Raw genomic sequence first — 21,682 nt, 5'->3', positions numbered from 1 at the left:
TCTAGAGATTTTGGATATTTTGATGGGCTTTGGCTTTCTATTCACTACCATAAAGGCTTGTAAGGAGGAAGTGAGGTGAAAGCGTGAGCGAGGTGAGAGTGAAGCAAACCCACTGGGATACATCGGAAAGTCCATGTACGCCGTGGCCAAGGTTCTGTCATAGCTCGTTGTCCCACCCGTTCAAGGCATTGCGGACACCTTATTCTAGCGGTTTTATAGTTTGCACTATATCTCATCCCTCAAGTCGCTTTCCATGGTGTCTACGTACCTTACATGTCATCTAGACCCGGCTCACCGTTCTGATGAATTATTTCTTTTTATTTCTTTTCAATCTTCGACACCCCAGCCTCTCATGCATGCCGTCCATCTATCCAGAGACAGACTGTTTTCTCCGATCCGTCTTCTCGTAGATCTCTTCACTTATACATCTTCACTCTTGCCCTATAGGCTACTAGGTCATTCAGCACTGATATTTGGGCGGAATTGCGGTGTATTCAGTTGAATGATCCCATCTCCCATTTGAATACCAAGATTTCTTCCTCTACCTTCTCCCCAGTAGTAGTCTCATCATGTTCTACTCCCACCTACTGGTGTAACACTTGTTCGATATCCGAAGGGACATCTGACGTGCCGGCAGCGCCGAGCTTCTATTATTGAATCTAATATTCCAGCCTAGACTACTCGGCATATTCATTAGTGTTTAGAATGCCAGCATCCTAAACCGCCTCCAGGTTCAACTTCAGCGAGTCTGCAAGGGAAGTCCAGCCTGGTCTTCCCAAAGCCTGAAGCAAAACCAGACCACGTCCGTTAGATATTTCGGAGATATCCTTCCTGCTAGGATCCGTGAAATCATCTACCCATTGGTGGTTCGGTCGTAGTTCACGAAGATGCTTCAGCACGTCACTGTTTAGGGGTTAACTCTGGTTATGTTGCTGAAAAAGAGACGTCAAACGTACTTCCAAGTGCAATGCTCGGCATATGCGATGATACGCTCATTTTTAACATCGGGATTTGTCAAAGCCGCCACGTGCAGACGTGCGGAATCTTGCACGTCGACAAACCATTCTGTGAATATGGTTAGCAAAGCATACCTCTCATCAAGGGGCGACGTGAGGCTTAAAGCTAAGAACACAGAAGAATCGTCCATGCTGACTCTTCAGCACGGCTATGAAGAAAACTCACGATAGTCGACCGTTTTGGCCAATTCGGTATTTCCATTGAAGATCTGCTTTACAAAGTCTCCGGAACTGGATGGAATAGAAGGATCCAGGACTTTGCCAAAATTGAGGCCCAGGACAATAGAGTTAACGACGAAAGGCGCTTTTTTCTCAGTCGCGTACTTGAAAACAGCTTCCTCGGCCTGTGTTTTGCTCGCCGCATAAACGGACATTGCACGATCCATTGTGTAAGGCGGAGGAGCCCACGCCTTCTCAACTGCCTCCTCATTGTAGGAAGTTGCATCTAGCTTTCGGGCAACATTGAGCACCGCAGGTCCAAGAGCACTTGCTGACCCAGTGTAGACGAAGCTCTGAACTGATGATGATTGCATCGCCGAATCGAGGATGGAATGCACAGAGGAGACAACCTCTGTGATGACAATGTTGGGATCAGGGTTGAAGCTCACATTGCTGGCAACATGAGCTATACCAGAGACGCCTAGAAGTTGACGTCAGCGGGCGCGGTAGGAAGCAGAGTACGGTTTATCTTCAAACAACCTTTGACGGCCTCATCAAAAGCCCCAGGCTCGGAGATGTTTTGGACAACCACCAACTCCACTTGCTCTGTGCCAAAATTGCTCTCCCAATGCTTGAGCAAACCTGCAGCCTTTTCGATATTTCGCACAGTTCCACGAACTTTGAAGCCCGCCTGGAGCAATTGATCAGCAACATGAGAGCCGATGTAGCCGGTAATGCCGGTAACCAGCACGGTCGAGCCCGAGGGTAGAATGGATGCCATTGTGAATATCTCGATCGAATTGTACAACGGTGTTTGCAATGTGTCCAAAGAGAGTTATAGAGATTATACTGAAAAGGAAACGGGAGACTTCGGATTTAATAACTACGAGAAAACGCTTAGACAACCCTTGATAAATTAGGTACGAGCTTGCTGCTTTGCAATATCATTCTTATATCTATATACTTGATTAGAAATACAAGTGGAAATAATTGCCAATGATTGCCAATCTTACCAATGATTAGAGATATTTAGTTCGAACCACTTAAAATAATTGGCTTAGAACTTTATTCTCCGATAAATATATAGTGATAGTGAGGTTAAAATAGAGTCTAATGATATAATTTCCTATTAGCCTATAGCGAAAGGAGCAAGGTACCCGAAAGTGATAATGGAAGGGATTAACCTTGGACTAGGAGTAGCCCCACCGTACTTACCAAGCTCGACACTTCTATTCCTACGCTCTAAATCAGGTCTATATTCGTATCAATGCTATCTTACTTAACCCCCGTAACTATACCGTTCTTTATCACACCTACCCTCTGCTAACGAAAACGAGTTTTGTCCCTTATAGTGATAGCGTAGGTACCGTAATTAGCGTAGGACTAGGCTCCTCCTAGGAAACCCGCTGTGAAGAGGTAGTTATCTTATATCCGAACATATGTTTGCAGGAAGACTTAAGTAATTTTGATATAAAGAGCGTGCTAGGGGGAGGTAATGTATATAGTACTTTGACTAAGTATATCATGCTGCATAATATGCAAATTTAGGAGTCGCTAACAAATTTAACCGTAGAGGAGGCTTCTACGTTACTAACGGCTACCTTAACAGCTTAGAATACGCTTCTCATAGGCCTGTCCGACGTCGACCTAGCATTTTAGTTTTAACATGTTAGATCTTTCGCAATATAGATATAGATAGAACTACCTCTCGCACTTTTGAAACCCCCTATTTCACGTTATAGCCCTATATTATCATAAAGGCTTTCCTTTCCTCTACTAATTGTATGCCGTTTTGAAATAGCTAGCTGCCGCTGTAGGAGCCACTATAATCGCGACATCCTCCTCTAACGAGAAGCTTAAAGTTGCTAAGCAGCTAGGTACCACTTACTTAATAAATTACCGCAAGATACCGAATTGGTCGGAAGATGTCCTTCTTATTACGTAAAGCCGCGGGGTTGATCATATAGTTAATGTCGCTAGCTCAAGCACTATCGAGGAAGCATTGCTCAGCGTGCGGCAAGGTGGGGTTATGTTAGTCCTAGGTATGTTTTCAGAGTCGAAGAAATCAGATCTAGTGCCGATGCTTATAATAGAAGGGAAAACCCGTGAGTAGAGCTAGTGAATAGGCCACTTAGGAACCTAACTTAGCTAACAAATGAACAGTCAGAGGCGTTGTTAGAGTAGGAGAAAGGAGATGCATACACAGCTAGTAAAGTTCATCCAACATCATAATATACATCCTACTATTGCGCATGTGTTTGCATTTGACCAGGCTGTTAATGCGTTCGTATATATGGAAAAGCACAGCGAAGTCGGAAAGATCGTCATTAGAGCCTAGAGACTTATAGCTATTGTCAGGGACCCTGTATACAATTATATAATCGGGATCAAGTAGGCTGGTCTCTTGAGGCATATAGGCAGTTGGGATCAGTGACTCACGATGTACATATGGATCCGAGCTTTTACGCCCTATCTAAAAACTTGGAGCCTCAGCCTAGAAACCTACGTATAAACCTGTCAAGCGTCTTCACCTTACCCTATAATACTTTTGTTATCTCTGCTGGAGCTGTTGGATAATCAGGCCCGAGTCTCCCATCCTAGTGACTCCCTGGTTATACATCAAAAGGTCGTCTCTATGGTTTACTCTGTCTTAACTATAAAACCGAGAAAGGGGAGAAAATACCTAACAAAAAGACATCTAAAATAACATCTAGAAGGACTACCAAAAAGACTACCAAGAAAAGAGATGACAAGAAAGCATAAGCGGCCGACTATTCTTGGGACGAAATAACATGGAAAGGATGCTCTTTCAGGCGTCATCAAAGCGACATTGCATGGCAGCCGAGAACACTGCCGCACTCGCTAACCTAACCGCTCTTCTACTGCGGTCAGCCACCCTTCTGCTTATTGGAGGATGGTTTGCTCGGATGGGCATCGGAATACGCGCGCAAGGCGATCGCCAGCAAAATGCCACCGATATCCTCCATATCACTTCTAGCCATTGTATTCCAAGGTCCGAATTCATGCATTTTGAGAAACGGACGGGGCGATTTCGGGGGGAGTGTATTGTTGAGATATTGAATATAACTTTCGTCATACTCCGCGAAGGTGATGAATATCTGGTGACGGTCCTGTGATATGTGAAGACGACTAAGAATTGTAAGTAACATAGCCAGTAGGGTGATTTTAAGGGGGGGGGGGTTAAGAATAATGGTGACCTTACCGGCCCGGGAGGTTCAAAGCGCCCCTGGGATCAGGATCTGATTTTATCCATGCAACCATCTGTGCAGCCTCTTGCATACGAATGGGATTTTTCTTCTTTTCCCTCAACATTGGCTTCACTTCGATCAATGCTCGTACCCTTTCTGAAGATCCCCCGTCCTCAAGATACCCATCGGTCCGTGCTTCAAATGAGGTATGTTGGAACGCTGCCTTGAACGATTTGCGGTGCAAGGTCCAGTCGCTCGCCTGGAGAAAGTGCATGCTCAGCGCATTTAGGAAGTCCACTAGCGCGGTGTTGACAATCTGCTCATCTTTTGTTTGTGGATACATCAGGTGTGCAATCTCATCAGGCCCTGGAGAATAAAAGGGCGAGTCTCCGGCATCTGGAGTGCCGTCAACTTCTAATAGGTCCGACGGTTTGCCTGTTGACTTTGTTGGAGTTTCGAGTTGTGCTTCCCTCAATTTTTGCTCTAAACTACCCATCTTAGACCGTGTGCGATTCGCAATAGGTGAGAATGCCACGTTCGATTGGAAGATCTCATCCTTGGATTCTGAGGCCTGTGACTGATACCTTTTGGCCAAGGCAAATGTCCCTTCACGAATAGGGCCGCTTGGGAAACTTTGCCGATATTTATCCCAGGATCGGAATGTTTCAAGTAGCTTATCCGCTTCCCGTTTCCACGTCTCCAGGTCGTATTGTGTTAGTCTAAGACGTCGGCCGCTTCCTGAGGTCCAGAGAATCTGGAACAACAAGTATTGCTTCTCGCTGATTGTGGATGCAGAGGTGAGAGTGGCATCATGGATGGTCGAACCGGAGACTTGGTACCGAGCTGTCCAATCATTCCAATTATTTTCGTCCGAAGGGAGATCCGTACTAGGGGAGGTTGTTGTTGCCATAGTAGTGTGCGGAGAAGATATTGTGTACTAAGTAGGAAAACAGATGAAGCACCAGACTCCTAAGGCTACTCTCTTTGCCGAGCGTGCAGTAGATATGCCTAGGTCACCCGGCCCTTATCAGGATGAGGCTCACGATCAAGGGCACACATCGGCCGGAGTATAGCAAGCGCCAATCTCATCCTCATAATTGGTCTACTCGGTGTTGCCGCCGAGTGAAAAAAAAAAAAAAAAGCCTTGGAAGCCATAAGAATTCCTCTTCGCCAATCAACGGATGTGATGAAGGAATAGGACCCGGGCGTGATGAGGTGCATTGTGATTCATCTTACCGGCGAGGCTAGATGTGGCGAGCAATCACAAGGCAGAAATGGTCCGCGTGCCGCTGCAAAATACTAAAATAGTAATATAATGCATCTCTTCGAGTTAGATAATAAGTGGCGGCGGCAAGCTGAGAAGAACAGAGTTGCTCAACGTTGCCAAGCAACTAGTTCTAGTTGACCTTGTTGACACGAGAAATACACCGATTATCCTTACTAAGGAGGTATGCACCTTTAACTAGTTAGTTAACTGTTGGTGAAGTTGTGTAAATAAGACCGACAGACCGTTGATGCCTTATATATCAGGTCTCAAAGCCCGCCCTTGCCGCCTTCGTTCAGACAAGAAAACCACCTCCCCATCTCGTCTTCCATCCAGCTATCAAACTTGCTAATTTTTTACTCGCTCTTGTAATTTTGATGATAATTTCAGCAGGTTGTTATCTTCGTCAATTCTCGTCAAACTCGAGATGGAGGAGGCACTCATACTGAAGCGAGCTACTCGTCGCCACACGTTGGCTAGGATTGAGAACCTAATCAAGCAAACCCCGAGTTACCACGTCGAATCTTCTGACCTGAAGGCGGCTGGTATCCGCCACCTCCCCTTACTCCTTGAAGGGGACCCCCGGCATCATCCATGCTTCTTCAAGCCATACCAAGAAGAACTGCCTCTCCCACCGAAGGAGGAGGAGGACAAGCTGCTGGAATTTGAGCCTGACCCGGATCACATCATGTGGGATACTCGTGATATGCAGCTCTTTCTCACTCGCCAGTTTCATGACTGCTGGGCACATGCATCGAAGAAGTACCCCCATAACCCTCCGCCATCTGGCGCATATCGAGAGTACGTTATCTTTCACAGCTACTTTGTCTTGCCTGCTGACTGTTCACGACAGAATTGGAGATTACAGATTCGGCCAACTGCTGGAGTGTATCAAGTTCAACTGGTATGCCGTGTCAGTAACCGATTATCCAGCAGGGAACCGTCCACACTTCAAGGTCATCCTGGAAAGTGATGTGAACGGGGATGATCGACTGCTTCGCGGAGAAATTATGACTATCACTGATATTATGGCTGCTCGTCTGAGGACCAAGTCGCTGCGCCCGCATATTGTTGCCCCAGTAAGACCTCCCATGGTGGATTCGTGGATTCTAAATGGTCTACTAACCTTCCTCTGGTAGATTCTTGTCCTGTCTCTCATGGGTCCTCGTCATGCCCGTGTACTAGAGGCTGACCTTGATGGAGAGATTCTCAATATACGCGCTTCTAGGTTGTACGATTTCACGCGGAAGAACACTCATGTTGTGCAATTGCTGACGCGGTATTGGATCGGTGACGCGTGCGGCCAGACTGTAATGGAAACCTCCAAAGCTGCTAGTTCGGCGAAGGATTTTGTTTAGACTGGACACTGCAATATTTTCCTGCTTGTTATGAGCAATGCAGCTCTTATGATGTATATGATAATGAAATTGCTATCTCATGGATGAATGTCGTTCCGGAAACGACATCTACAATCTGATGAAGATTGCATATGGGCTTCAAATAAATCTAGTTGTTGGGATCACCTGACCCTGTTTGACAGAACTGGTAGCTACATAGCTTCCTCTTCCTCTTCTTCCTTTCCCCTTAGCAGTTTGCAGTCAGCTTCAATACAGTCATATTGCCTGCTCTCTCTTCTCCTAGTTCCTTATCACTAGTGAATCGGTCTAACGAGCAGTATGCACTGTATTTTGTATTCTAGTAGTCCCAAGGCTCCTATCCCAGTATAGGGATGGTCCTATTCCCGCCACAATTTAATATTTTGTTCGCAGCAATGCGGAGGGATTGCAATCTGCGGCTCCAATTAGTCACGGAAGGCATTGAGTCTCAGCTAACTATATATAGATTGCTTCTGGCCCACTACTGATTCATGCCCAATTGACAGATCATACTACTAGATAGCTGTTTCTAAGAAAGTACCAATCGTGGAGCTTGCATGGTGCACAACTAATCCACGTCTTTGAGAAGTTGGCTAGTGCATGGGATAAAATAGGTTACGAATCTGACCACAACGCTGGATCTCAACATAGCCAACGGAAAAGACGATGTCTTGTACGGGCTTTCTCGGACTACCATCATACCTGATATTCAATCACCATGTCATGTCTGGAAAAATGTAGCCCACCGAGTCCTCTGCGGTTCTGGAAGAACACGCATACACCAAGCTGACAGCCCACCCGCAAATGCAAAATCCGCGGTCTCCCATCTCTCTGTAAGCCTATCCTTCCATTCTTCTATCCAGATAATCTGTTTCTCGCCATCAGAAGAAATCAAGGGTACCATGCCTTTAGGCACGCGTTCAGAAGGCCGAAGAAGCGGGCCGGTATAAAAGAATTTGTGCTCAGGATTGCAGATACCCGGGATTTTGGATAGATCGCCCGACTCACACTGGCGGTAACATCGTCGACAAACTGTCGAGAATGCGCAAGTGCGGCAGAAATACCAGTGTTGCATGGTCCCAATTTCCCGCTTGCAGCCCGAACAGTCGGTGCAGCGGTCGTATACGATGTCAGCATATAAGGCATCGTCTATATCATCATCATCGTCATCATCAGTGTCACCATCCAGACATTGATCTTCGTTATCAGTCAGTTGCACATTTTGGAGTGTTCTGGAGATGTCGAGCTGCACATCATCGCCTGATAATTTGGTAGCACCTGTCCTGTTGCGAGCCACGCTCGTTCGTGGCTCTGTTTCTTGCTTGATCAAGTATAAGGCTGCCCCAAGATCTTCGTCGCTATCTGTAACGGCAAGGAATACCCTGAAAAGTCTCATATAGGCATCTATGTCATTTGAAGGATCATCGTCTGATAGCAACGAGATACACTCTTTGACACACCACCGGAGAGCATCTCTAGCGTTTGAAATATCCCCACGGTCCCGGAGCCAACTTGATAGGACCAGACAGATATCGTCGAGTTCACTGTTTTCGTTCAGAACCAATCGAGGCCGTTCACAGAAAGGGATATCGGCATCGTCCAGGCACAAAGCAACTAGTTTGCTCATTGCCCGCATGCGAGGACCCTTGTCCCAGCTTTCGGAGGAAACCGAGAGAGAGACAACCTCATACCAACCCTGTACCGCTGCATTTCTTTGCCCCTTTTCAAATAAGACCGTCGCGAGAACGTATTTGATTTCCACGGGGTAATCAGATTCAGTATCGACTTTCTTCAGGACTCCGGCGATAACATCAAGATAATTCTGATCGTAGCGGGTAAGGGCATAGTGAATGACCCTATACATCATGAGGGGTCGCACAACGCAGCAGCCGAGGATGAAGCTCTCAAAATTCAGAGACATGCTTCTACTGCCGGCTGTCTTCTCAAAATGAGTGAAAGCAAAGTCAAACACGGACCGCAGACGGTGCGGTTGGTTCAGTTCCAGGAAGATCTTGAAGAAGGGCAAAAATTCATTATCGCGGTTCTCGCTTCGATTTTCCAGGAACAGATTCCAAGCTTCTTCTGTGGTTGCAATTGCATCATCCTTCAAATTGGCATGATGTTTCATTTGCGCTTTGTTTAGCAAGCGATTGATATCATCATCGGCGTCTGGATCCGTATCACCTGCGAAGGTGCTCCACAGGGACTCTGATAACTCAAGATGCTTCAATGCCTCTTCGTGCATCCCGACCTCGGTGCATGCACGAGCCATGTCTCTGTGGATGACGAACAAGGACTGGTCACTAAATGTCGGAGTACTATGGTTTCCGTCGAGCGAAATTTGAAAATGCTCAAGAGCTTGCACGTAGCAGTGTTTCATGAGCGACTGAGCGACCCGCGCATGCCACATAGGTGTCCGTTGAAGATTTTGTGACTGGGCGGGAATCAAGACACTGGAAGGCTCTCTGTGATTCCACATTACGTCTGATACCTTTGATATTAGACCGTCCGTACCAGACTCCTTTATTCCTCCTTTCATCGCATCGTATACTGTCAAAATGGCAGGAGCGATGTCAGGCAATCCATCATTATGCTTGATTTCCTCTGGTTCTAGCCAGAGTCTGCTCCAATGCGTTACCAGGGGTGACAGGAGAACGGTGAAGGGACATGCATCACTTGCCACCGCTGATTCTCGGGCATGATCCACAAAGCTCTGTTTTTGATCTGGAAGAAGCCAATGGAGTACAACCTCAGCCCTCTTATTTGCAGTATCTTGATCTTGAGCATCCAGCCAGTATGAACCGAGCTCTGATGGCTCGCATGTTAGGTAGGGTGAGTATGCGGTAATCCCCCGAACAAATATTTCATCAAGAAACCACTCCTTAGCTTTCTTATTGCTGAACAGGCTCGCAAGCAAGGTGGAAATATCTTCTCGTAGATTTCCCGCCTTTTCGGGATTCGCACGGGTGAGATGTGATGGCAGGAAATTCATAACATATACCCAGAGGGCTCCTATGAATTTTTCGGAACAGGGTGTGTACCAGTCGTTGAGGGCATAGAGGGAAACATATAGGAAGTTCGCTTCCGCTTGGTCGACGTCTACATGGATTAGTCCGGACTCCGCAGATGTCCGGAAAAATTCATAAAAGGAGCTATGCCGAAGTGTTACGACGCCACCGTCTTCGTACGGGTCGTCTTCATCATCGTTGGCTCTGATATAAAACAGCGAGGAGTAAATCGTACGGATATCATCTTGAAGATTCATGAACTCCTCCTTCAGGGTGAGCTCGAGAATAATTTCAAGCTGACGCACGGTCAGTGGCTTTTGAGCCAAAGTGACAAAGGAGAGCAAGATGTTCAACTGCGCAATCTGTGATGCAGGCTCTTCTCGCTCTGATGTCTCATCGTCAGACAATTCTTCCCACTCGGACAGTTCTTTACTCAGACGCTGCAGTTCTTCACTAAGCATCGCACTGATCCCTCGGGGCATTGTTCTGACCACTTTTCGGATCTGCTCTTTAGTTCGACAGCGCAAAACAGATTTGATGACGAGATTGGCCCATTCCCACATACCCTCGGCTTCCTGGCTGATACCGGTGATAGTTTCTTCAAGTAAATCAAGGTGCCCACGAAACAATTTGGTCTTCTGTAGTTTCTGCGAAACGTATTCGTGGAGATCATCCTTATTCTCGTGATTACCGACTTCAATCTCCGGGATCCAGTTCAACGAATGCTCATCGAGCATGGCGCGCACCGAATCTCGACTAAGAAGCACGATTCGTAAAGGGAAGGTTCGGCTGATATTGTCTTCCGCTAAGAAGGGTTTCTCCAGCAGACTGAAAAGGACTTCTTGTTCCTCTGTTTCAACCTCATCAATACCATCAATAACCAAACATGCTGTTGTGGTGGATGGAACGTCGGTAAAGTAGTTTAGGAAGAGTTTCTCCCAAAGAAGGTAGTTATTCCCCGGGTCTTCTTTCATGCAGAATTCCTCGGCATGCACCGCAAAGCTTGATTGTTGCATGGCCAGCTGCCATGCTATGGTTCGCAGGGCTTTGTTGAGGGAACGTAAATCGACATCGTTGTTCTTGCAAAAGAAAGAGGCAACCAGGGGCGGCGGGGTCGTGGATGACTCGTTTGAAAGCTCGGTGATAATTTTTGATGCCAGATGAGATTTGCCTACTCCAGGGCCACCGTGAATCCAGAGGAGCGGATGAGATCCTTGCCACCAGGACCGAAGCCTATCTTCAACCCAGCTGCCAGATCCCGGTATGCGATTCTGGGTGATGGAAGAGAAGACCTGGCCCGATGCAGGAACCGGGCCTAATGCTGCTTTGACCATTTCCAGCCTCTCGCGATCCTTTCTGTCATCGTCTCTATTGAGCAATTCCTGGGTGTTTCTCAGAGCTTGATGGGTGAGATTCAGCCCATGGGCAGAAACCATCATATGCTCCTGGCTTGTCAGCTCCTCTAACTCGCCTAGTAAAGAGCTGATTGACGTATCGTCAACAAATATATTCTTTGCCCACTTTGAAAGTCTCCCCTTGAGCGAACCTTGGCTCAAGAGTTTTTGTGACGCTGCGCAAACTCTCAGGGAATTAACCAACACTTTCACGATGATTGTTTTCATCCCCTCACTGAGGGTGATCCCCTTGTATGAGTCCAGACGTAGAGCGAAGTTGCCCAGCTTATGAAATAAGTCGAGGATGCCGTTGAATGCGTCACTAACTCTGCGTGCCGCCCGGATTAGAAGGAGCATCGCACCCATGATCGATGATGCTGGAGGGAAAGCTGCAGCGACAGCACCAGCGATCAGGTCACCCCAGTTTTCAAAGGGCGCCATGACCATCTGCATTGCATGTAAAAGGGGCCGTTTTTTCATTCGAAAATCTTCGAAGTTGTCCTTTTCGGATTCTAGCTGGCGAGACAGGTCCTCAGGCCCCTGTACTTTGGGGAAACGCTCCTCCGTTAATGAAACTCCGGTTTCCCTGCCATAGTCCTCGCAGGCGCTATGCCAGAGGGACGGCAGACTGCTATCGGTATGCTCCCTTGTGGTCACGACCATGGTGAGCGGACGATTTGATTATGGGGAAATGGAAAAAGAGGGAGTTGCACGCATATGTTGTGCATGTAAATGAAATCTAGTGAATTCAGTCTTATAATCCCCCGCATTAGTGGGGGCTGATATTCCACGTTGCCAAGGTTCCTTATTAGGAATAGCTAGGTGCAATAAACCCTAAGTCTCTCATATACAACATCTGCTGTTGTTGTCCGGACACCATAAGCAGCATCATATGTAGAAGCCATTTCTGCTAGTAAGCAATGTTCTGCTGTTTGGGTCCCCTGTAGGTCGGTTTAAACTATATAACGACATCTAAACAACCTCTAGATATAAAGTATCCATCAATTAGCTATTTATTTTTTGTAGGCCGACGAGCAACCTATTTACAACTATGTAACTATATAGTTATAGTCAATTTTAACATATTAGAACATGCATATTATAGTGGGGAACCAGGTCCTCACTGCATATTGGCCTTACCCGTCCCTTTTTGTTAGGACAATTTATTATGTAATCGTTGATGTAGGGAGGATAAAAGTAGCAGATAGCAGGTTGAGAACACACGCTCCTACACCTCCCTCATTTCACTTCTTAGGCTGATCGCCCGGGTTCTTTTGTATACAAGGTTGGGTATGAAGCTGAGTTGCGGGTGCTGAATCAACCCGCATGCCATCGAAAACATAGCCTTGAGCGTTCCCCTCTTCAATATGTACATATATGTAGGTATAGAGCGGAAAAGCCCGAGAGCCTTTATCCCAGGTAAACGCCCAGACCGTTCGACCCATCTAAAGCGGGGCTAAAGCGACCCACAAACAGATTCAAGAATTAACCAGTTGAATCGTGTATGGCGAACGTCTACAAACCGCCTCGCCTTACGAACATTGGTCTCTCAGCCTTATCACGCATAGAAACCTGACGTGTGTACCAGCAAACTAAGCACGGTTAAAATCGTAAAAGAGGTTACCCCGCCGTAGCATTTCCTTTCCCCAACACCTCCGGATATCAAGAATGAACCAAGTCTTTTTTACCGGATACAACAAAAGGTGAAAACCAGTTGTATCTACCGTGATATTGGATTTTAAAGAGCATATGATTGTTTAAGAGGAGCGAAAAGAAAGAACATATCAAGCAATCGATGATCTTGAAGGGTGTGATGAGGGACAAACTTGGTATATATATATATATATCTCTCTCTCAATATCAACAATATATTTTACTACCCTGTTCCCTAAAAGCAGATGCGGACTGTGATGATCTTTCTTGCGGTAAGACGTAAAACTACCCCAGCGCCTGACTATATCTGACGTAGCTAGATTATAAGAGTACTCGCTTTGCGAATGGAGTGTATTGAGTGGGTGGCCGATCAAATGCGTAATCTCCATATTGACAGCAGGTCAGACAGTAATCGCGGGAAGTAGCGGGGTGGTAAAGACCCCTCTCGTCACTAGCACCCGTTTATTTTTCTTCTGCATCAATCATACTATGTTATATATACTCTTGGAGTAAACTAAAGTTCAAGCCCAGGCACCGTGCGCGTAGTAGATGTGGGCTAATCACCGCATTGACCGAAAAAGGCAGCTCGGACCAACAGGAAATTCATGTAGTAAAAATGCTATTTCTCCAAGTCATCTTTAAGAAACCTGGAATGCTTGTTTGATCTACATATGTATCTTTCAACTCCTCATTTTTTTTTAAAAAAAAGAGTTTGAATTAACCCAGCCTTTTCTCCCCACTTGGTACTTGTATCTGCTGGTAACTACATACAACAGTACTTTGTTATCCACTAATGCACGGCTTGAACTATGACATGGGAATAATTATAAATGATATTCATTATGACTCACACCACAGACTTGCCCAAGTGCATATTCCAATGTGCTTACCCGTATGCTCTCTCAGCTTTACATAAAGATACCCTACTATATTTCGGCTGAGCCGGAGATAGAATCAATGCCAAGTGTATTTTTATAGGAGCATAATACTCTATATGGACTCCACGTGACCGGCGGAATATGGGAATATGGGAATACGGGAATACGGGGACAGGGTCTCGGACTCGGAACTCGGGAGCGCATGGGTTTTCGCCCAGACGATCTATGCGGGTCTCCAATATCAAGTCCCTGATATTTTGTTCAATCACATTCACGGTCGGTTTAGGGCTTATTTCCTTTATGTTAGCCTTTTGGTTGGTAATCAAAGCAAAAACAAAACGCCGTCGAATATTCGTTTCGAGAACCTTGGAAGTTCTAGAACACTTCAAACGTTGTGTAACACGGGAGAAAGTTCCGGGAGCCATGGGTGTTTCAACGGCTAAACGGAAGTTCATGAATATAGTCTTTGGTTAGGGCTGTACTGCTATATTTTGTATATTTCATATCTGACATCCCACATTGGGGGATCGGCGTGTACAATGATGCTGACTCACCGATTATCATGTATCAATATATACCCATGTAGAATACAGTACTTTGTATTCAAACTATAGAAGTGGGCCTGGATCGCCGCTCCAATGACGATGCTAATTTCCTTCAAGGAACCCGCGTCATCCGCACCTGGACATGTCGTAGTGGTCGCATACAACGGCCTCGTATCTCCTCCGCCACAGCTGAATCACAGAATTCGGAGAGAGAACGGAAGGCCCTAGATAAGGATGGCAAAAAAAGTGAAGCAATTGGGAAGTATGGTTCTTGGTTATCCGAATTTCATTCTCTGGATCTCTGCCGTCTTAAACCGATCAACCCATTATTGCCGGGATAACCGGTCAGAGCTTCCATGTCTGGTGATGAAACCCACTATGTGGCTACGGACCATACATCTACCTTGGCAAATGTTTTTCGTATTGATCCTGGACAAAGGGATTGACCGTGCTTATAAATCGCGCCATATCCCCTACAGGGCTGGGGCTGCTGGTTACTACACGTCCTCCTTTCCCTCTGGGCAACGATACCTAGTATATACCTTTTTCTTTATATATATATATTGTTAATAGCCTGTACAAAGCTCATCCATCATGGCACAAACTCTCTCGGAGACACCACACCACCCCGGGCGCAGCGGACGAGGCTCGGAAAGTGATAGCTCGCTCGACGAGATCGCGCAGGAGAAGCAGAATGCGCTGGTGACAACACCCGGTCATCATGGAAAGGACCTCGACAATTCAGCATCCCCGAAGCGGTGGAAAAGTTTCTGGACGGCATTCCGACACCTCGCGCACTTGACCCCGAAACAAGTTGACGATTTCATGGCGTCATATGTCATCTATAACCTTGACTGGTCTGACGAAAAACAAATGACCGAGTCTCTGGGCCCCAATTACCAAGAGAAAGTCGGCGATTGCTTGAAATCCTATTACGGAGTCCTGAACCACCTGTGCGCACTGGGCGATGTCGAAAAAATGTACATCCCACCCTGGATGAACCCCAAGTCGAACGTTCTGGAGAACCAGATCCTGTACGAGCGCTCAATCGCACAAGATATCGGCTTAGGGACGGGAAAGAAAGTGCTGGATCTGGGCTGTGGTCGCGGGCGCGTCGCAGCGCACATGGCGCAACACACCGGCGCCCAGGTAACGGGTCTCAACATCGACCCGAACCAGGTCGAGCAAGCGACGACCTTTAACAAGGAGCGCGGGCTCCAGAATAACTTCGTGACGCAAGATTTCAACGACCTCCCCCTGCCCTTCGCCGACGAGAGCTTCGATGCATTCTACCAGATTCAAGCACTGAGTCTGTGCAAGGATCTACCCGCCCTGTTCCGCGAGATCTTCCGTGTCGTCAAGCCGGGCTCGAAGATCTCCCTGTTGGACTGGATCAGCTTGCCGGCTTACGACGCTAGTAACCCGGAACATGCGGAGCTCATGCGCCGCGTCAAGCCGCTCATTGGTGCTGTTGGTACACCCACGCAGGAAAGTCTTGAGGCGGCGTTGAAGGAAGCTGGGTTTGAGGTTGTGCGGTCGAAGAATGCTAGTATCGATGGTCTCCAGGCCCCGCTTATCGATACCGTCGATGTATACTTCCGCACTCTGCGCCAAGCAATCCTTGCACTAGTCAAGGTGCACGTGCTACCACGACACTTCAAGACCTTGATTAACCGTCTTTGTTTGGATGGTCAGGCTTTTGTTAAGATGGATCGTATGCGCCTGGCTACGACGAGTTATAGCATCATTGCGCAGAAGCCTAAGGCTTAGGCTTTTGGCGCAATGTTTCTCAGCGCGGGAGACGTGGGGAAGTTGGACAGAATTGGATAATTTCCTGATATCAGACCTCGGGACTCTGCGGGCCTCAAAAGTTGGACCAATATCCCGAGCACACCCTCCTTCCACTTCCACGCCATCGCCCGTCACGAATCGATTGGATATCTCGACGCACAACATACCCTGTACATTTATAATCAACGGATTAGAAGGTTGTCGGATTTGATGCATGGGGAGTTTCGGTGATTTATTTCGTTTATTTCGTTTATTTCATTCTTTGTTTACAGTGGTCTCTTGAACAATAAGGAGTTCCATGAAGGGAGTTCAACTGCATATATACCGATCTGATTCACAGTACATAATTTACACAAATATACCTTGTTCTGCATGACTATCTAATAAAAAAAGCATAAAAAAAAGCAAATATAATAATTAACCAACAAACACAAAGAAAGAATAAAGTTAAGCAAGTTAAACAGTTCCTCAAAAAAGGAATAGAAAAAGAGAAAGGTCGTGCCCGGGATCGAACCAGGATTGCTGGTATATTTCTTTTCAGAAACCAGAGTGATGGCCATTACACTACACAACCTATTCCATATTAGGGGGGGTTCTTTTTCCTTAGAAGAAAGTATTTATTATACTCTACTTACTCATTCTTCTTCTTCACCATGGGTTCTGCAATACCCCCACTAGTCCCTATTAGGATAATTCCATACACCCTTTATACCCCTCGGAAATATTCAAGTCTGCTTTGAGCTACATCTGCATGGCGGCGTAAGCTCAGCACATATTATCTGCACTGTTCCAACCTATCCCCCCCCACCACCCTCGTGACCGCAGGGCAGTCCCTCCATAATCTTCAAGCGCCCCGTAGATCCCATCTCGGCTTTTTTTCTCCCCCACAACAACCATATCTCCAATCTATCAATACTTCATGTCTCCTTTACCGTCTTCCGTCACGGCGCTGTCTGCGCCGGGCAAGGTTCTTTTAACCGGTGGCTACCTCGTTCTAGACCGCGGGTACACGGGTACCGTGTTTGCGCTCGATGCCCGCATCCATGTTATTGTCCAGCAGCTGAGGAGGGGTCACCGCCGCGGGGCATCAGGATCTGGGCCCACCGTTGGTACTGAGGCACCGTCTAATTCGGGCGTCGAGGACCAGGATGGCCAGGATACTGTTGTTGTGCGCTCCCCGCAGTTCCTCAATGCGGTGTGGGAATATGGTGTGCAGCGATGTGGGAATGGTGGTGGGGTCAAGGTCATCCAGAAGGGAGATGGGTATGCTTGGCTATCGCTGTCTCTTTTCGCGAACACAATTGACTGATATCACCTTCTCTTTAGACCGCGAAACCCCTTTGTCGAGACCTCTCTTAGCTATGCATTGACTTATATTAGCTACGTTGCCGACTCCAAGGACTTCGGGTCCTTGTCCGTCACCATCATGGCTGACAGCGACTACTACTCCGAAACCGCTTCCTCCAGGGGCCCGGCGTCGCAGGGGCGTGGTGGGCGCTTTGTCAACTTCGGCGTTCCTCTTTTCGAAGCCCACAAGACAGGATTGGGCTCTTCAGCTGCTCTCGTTACTGCGCTTGTCTCTGCCTTGGTCATTCACCGCACCATGCAGCCGGAGGACCTCGGTGCTGGTCGGGATAAACTCCACAACCTCGCTCAAGCGGCCCACTGCGCAGCCCAGGGTAAGGTCGGATCTGGATTCGACGTTGCTAGCGCTGTCTACGGTTCGTGCCTCTACCGACGGTTCTCACCGTCAATTCTGGAGTCTCTCGGCGATGTAGGCTCGGCTGGTTTCGAGGAGCGCCTCTTCCCCATCGTGGAGGACTCTGATCCCGAGCATCCATGGGACACCGAGTGTGTTGACTTTGGCATGCAGCTCCCCCGTGGGATGCAGCTGGTTCTGTGCGACGTGGACTGTGGTTCCCAGACACCCTCAATGGTCAAGAAAGTTCTCGAATGGCGAAATAACAACCGCAAGGAAGCCGATATTCTCTGGGCTAGTCTCCAGAATAACAACGAGCGGCTGCGTCAAGAGCTCAAGCGCCAGGCTCAACACCCCGATGCCAACCCCGAAGGCGACTTTTCTGATATTCGCACCCTTATTCAGCGAACACGCCAGCATATTCGCACATTGACCCGCCGGACGGGCGTCCCCATTGAACCAAGTGTGCAGACCGAGCTGCTAGACAGTGTTTCAGAGATCGAAGGTGTCATTGGCGGTGTCGTCCCGGGAGCTGGAGGATACGATGCCATCGCACTCCTGATCCAGGATGATCCCACTGTAATTGCGCGTCTGAGAGATCATCTTACGAACTGGACGAGCTCGATCGAGGATGACTTTGGAGGCAAGATCGGCAACGTACGACTGCTAGGCGTGCAGCATGGATCTGAAGGTGCGAAAAACGAACTGCTGGAGCAATATGCCGGTTGGGTCTAGGTTGCTCTGGTTTTAAAACAAGGCAACCGGTGTCCCAGCCCGCCATGACTTATCAACAACGTGTTTCGGCTACCAGCTTAGCCTCGCCTATTGCATCCTGGGCTGGACCCTCCAGAAAATACACAAGCCTGTAGGATAATTACTTACACGAATCACGGGCTGAAACATCGACATTGATTCGGATGTGTTTCCTACCTTTTACCTCCCCTTACTCGTGCGCTCCACCAGTACCCACCCATCTGCGTCTCTATCTTCAAACTTATCCCCCTGCATATGCACCACAAGTCTTTTGCCTGGCTGAGGGTTGCCCGTTTCTTTTCTTTTTTTTTTTTTTCCCGACGTCCCCTTGTGTGTGACCATGGTCTGTTTGTCCGTGTTTCAATATGAACTGGACTGCTCTCAAGGGAATGAACTGCGCACATCGATATTCTTCGGCTTCATGATACCTAACATATGAGATATTGAATACACATAGAATCCACTTACATTTCATGATGACAGTGAAACAATGAAACAGTGACAATTGCATGTTTACTCATTATAGTCGTGAGATCCCAATCGTCGTACAGAGAGTACAGAGCTACACATGTGGAGAAAGTGACCTGTCTTGTGTATGCAACTATCCCGAGATGTCCAGATCTACATAGTAATTAACGAGGTAGCATATAAACAAGACTTCTCTTGGCCTAACTAATTTCCCCGGATTTTCAATCGATATTCCCTATTGATATTTATAATAATACTACGGTACTAAAGTACCAAAGTACTAACTCATTAACAAGTTTTTTTTCTTTGACTCGAAAATAGGGGGGAAAATAATTTGGCAATTTCAAGGTTGTTCAACCAGGGTCAAGAAGTCTTGTTCGGCTTGCAGATCCCCTTTTGCCTTCTTTCTTCCCTCTTCAACATATTCAAAATACAATCGAATATCTATTTGGGACGGGGGTACATATGTACAGCCATTCCATTCTATCCCATCCACACTAGTTGAGGTATTATACTGCGCCTCCCGCTTAGTCTTGTTTTGACTCCTCACATTTACATCTCTCCCTCTATCTCTTCCCATTCCAACTCTTACGGAATACCCTTCCTTTCCAAACCCCCGTTGACAGCCCCTTTCCAACGGGGAAAAGTCAATCGTCAACTGCCATCGGGGCATCTCAAAATGTCTACAACGCTTCACCCGGAGTCGGGGCCAACCAACGGAGATATCAACCAACCCCCAATCACAGCATCTCCGCAGGATCAACAGACTGCAGCACCAACCACAGAGGTTCAACCCCAGTCAGATCTCGTCGCTGATACGTCCATCCCATCTGTCCATGATCAAACACCCGCGCCCCAGACCCAGAGCCACCCCGCAACTGGTTCAAGTGGCGAAACTGATTCCGCCCCCGTGACAGCACCACCTACAACCACCAACCCTCCTCAAACCGAAAACGCACCCGCTGTCGTGCTGCCACAAACCACTACACCGCCTTCAATGGATACCGAAGAGCCAAAGACTGCGCCCGAGACCTCAACGGAGCACTCCGACGATGGCTCTGGGAAGGAACTCGAGGAGGATGCTGATGCTGGTCCGTCGCTGGTGATTACGCTGCTGTTAACAACGGGGTCACGACACCCTTTCACTATCAATGGGAAATATCTAAAGAAGCGATCGGTGACTGTTGAGAACTACGACCCATTCTTGATGAGCGTTTACACCCTTAAGGAGTTGATCTGGCGCGAATGGAGAGTTGGTAAGAGTTTACCCCCGACCTAGATCTCTAAATGGGCATCGGATGGGCAGAATACATCTTGATACGAGATGTGGTGGAATGAGAATAGTTCAAGCTAACACTGTTATCGATGCAGATTGGGAAACCCGACCCTCGTCACCGAGCTCTATCCGTCTTATTTCGTTCGGGAAGTTGTTGGATGATAAGTCACCTGTTTCTGGTATGTTTTTGTCTCAAATGAATGGTTGTTATGGTTATAGAATTTGATACTAACAACCCGACTAGACTCCAAATTCAGCAAGGAACATCCAAACGTCGTCCATATGACCGTCAAGCCGCAAGAAGTCGTCGACGAGGAAGACGCAAAGGGAGCAAAGGCACAGTACAGCCGGGAGCGCGAAGCCAGCGAGCGCAGTCCTGGATGTCGATGCGTGATTCTATAATCTCGCTGCCCCAGCTACGGGTCTCAAGTGTGAGCGGCCTGCTCCCGGCAACTATACTGTCTGTTGCGTACATCCTTCCACCACCATACCTAACCTTTTCTCCTTTGTCCGTCTTCCGCCAACCCTCCATTCTCCATATACCCGCTATTGCAGCGGTACGCCTAATTCTGCCTGGACGCAGGATCAACATCTCTGTTTTGTGGAGCCAACATGGGCAAGCGGCGTTTGGACATTTCTTTCCTCTAACTGGACCTACATCCTAGGACCATGGGTTTCGACTTATTCCTCTTATTTCTGTGCCATATGTGGGCCGTCCGCTTGTTCTGTCAACGCCATATCGTCTGCATGCAAGCCTCATTCATCTATCCATGGATCTTTTTACCGGAGTGCTTCGGGTTTTCTTTTCGACTATGTCTTGCGAGTGCTCGATCTGAGATTCATTCTTTGCTTTTCGCATTGCTGTCACCATTATTCTTACCCCGGTTTCTCGGTATATACCCCCTCCAATCTGACTTTCCTTTTCTTTGCGCTCTATCATTTCCCCTGTATGCTTCCTTTCCTCATGGACTTTCGTGTACTTACGACTCTGACCCCTTGCTCCTTCTTTCCTCTATCTCTCTTTTCCTTGCGTTTCATTGCTTTTACTTGCTTTTATAACGGCCTAGGATGGTTGCTAGTAGTGTATAGGGTGTTTTTGGAGAAGGCCCCGGGTTTGATATATTTCTTTGTCATATATTAAATAACTTTAAAGCGCCTATATATTCCCGCGATCTTGGTTAGAATTGCTAGTC

The 21,682-nt window shown here is 47.4% G+C and overlaps 7 protein-coding genes across 7 annotated transcripts; 4 read left to right on the top strand and 3 right to left on the bottom strand.

Annotated features, from left to right (window-relative positions):
• Positions 1-716: 716 nt before the first annotated feature.
• Positions 717-1,956, bottom strand: N7537_003666 (NAD-dependent epimerase/dehydratase; the record flags this gene model as incomplete). The annotated part of the gene is made up of 4 exons (XM_056894724.1): positions 717-903; positions 957-1,065; positions 1,183-1,656; positions 1,716-1,956. The coding sequence occupies 4 exons, from the start codon at positions 1,954-1,956 to the stop codon at positions 717-719; spliced, it is 1,011 nt and encodes a 336-aa protein (XP_056754472.1).
• A 2,107-nt stretch (positions 1,957-4,063) lies between these two features.
• Positions 4,064-5,294, bottom strand: N7537_003665 (uncharacterized protein; the record flags this gene model as incomplete). Its single annotated transcript, XM_056894723.1, has 2 exons — positions 4,064-4,325; positions 4,399-5,294. 2 exons carry the CDS (start codon positions 5,292-5,294, stop codon positions 4,064-4,066), a joined length of 1,158 nt encoding a protein of 385 aa, XP_056754471.1.
• A 781-nt stretch (positions 5,295-6,075) lies between these two features.
• On the top strand, positions 6,076-7,006 carry N7537_003664 (uncharacterized protein; the record flags this gene model as incomplete). Its single annotated transcript, XM_056894722.1, has 3 exons — positions 6,076-6,449; positions 6,502-6,727; positions 6,788-7,006. The coding sequence occupies 3 exons, from the start codon at positions 6,076-6,078 to the stop codon at positions 7,004-7,006; spliced, it is 819 nt and encodes a 272-aa protein (XP_056754470.1).
• A 739-nt stretch (positions 7,007-7,745) lies between these two features.
• N7537_003663 (NACHT domain protein) lies at positions 7,746-12,089 on the bottom strand (the record flags this gene model as incomplete). Its single annotated transcript, XM_056894721.1, has 1 exon — positions 7,746-12,089. The coding sequence occupies one exon, from the start codon at positions 12,087-12,089 to the stop codon at positions 7,746-7,748; it is 4,344 nt and encodes a 1,447-aa protein (XP_056754469.1).
• A 3,007-nt stretch (positions 12,090-15,096) lies between these two features.
• N7537_003662 (class I SAM-dependent methyltransferase) lies at positions 15,097-16,272 on the top strand (the record flags this gene model as incomplete). Its single annotated transcript, XM_056894720.1, has 1 exon — positions 15,097-16,272. One exon carries the CDS (start codon positions 15,097-15,099, stop codon positions 16,270-16,272), a length of 1,176 nt encoding a protein of 391 aa, XP_056754468.1.
• Positions 16,273-17,212: 940 nt separating this feature from the next.
• erg8 (phosphomevalonate kinase) lies at positions 17,213-18,727 on the top strand (the record flags this gene model as incomplete). Its single annotated transcript, XM_056894719.1, has 2 exons — positions 17,213-17,556; positions 17,620-18,727. 2 exons carry the CDS (start codon positions 17,213-17,215, stop codon positions 18,725-18,727), a joined length of 1,452 nt encoding a protein of 483 aa, XP_056754467.1.
• Positions 18,728-19,892: 1,165 nt separating this feature from the next.
• On the top strand, positions 19,893-20,943 carry N7537_003660 (uncharacterized protein; the record flags this gene model as incomplete). Its single annotated transcript, XM_056894718.1, has 3 exons — positions 19,893-20,469; positions 20,585-20,668; positions 20,734-20,943. 3 exons carry the CDS (start codon positions 19,893-19,895, stop codon positions 20,889-20,891), a joined length of 819 nt encoding a protein of 272 aa, XP_056754466.1. The 3' UTR covers positions 20,892-20,943.
• Between the last annotated feature and the right edge of the window lie 739 nt (positions 20,944-21,682).

This window comes from Penicillium hordei, assembly GCF_028827395.1.
Source record: "Penicillium hordei strain IBT 12815 chromosome Unknown utg000002l_segment0_segment0, whole genome shotgun sequence".
Taxonomy (NCBI): Eukaryota; Fungi; Ascomycota; class Eurotiomycetes; order Eurotiales; family Aspergillaceae; genus Penicillium; species Penicillium hordei.
This window is presented reverse-complemented; position numbering and strand designations above follow the sequence as displayed.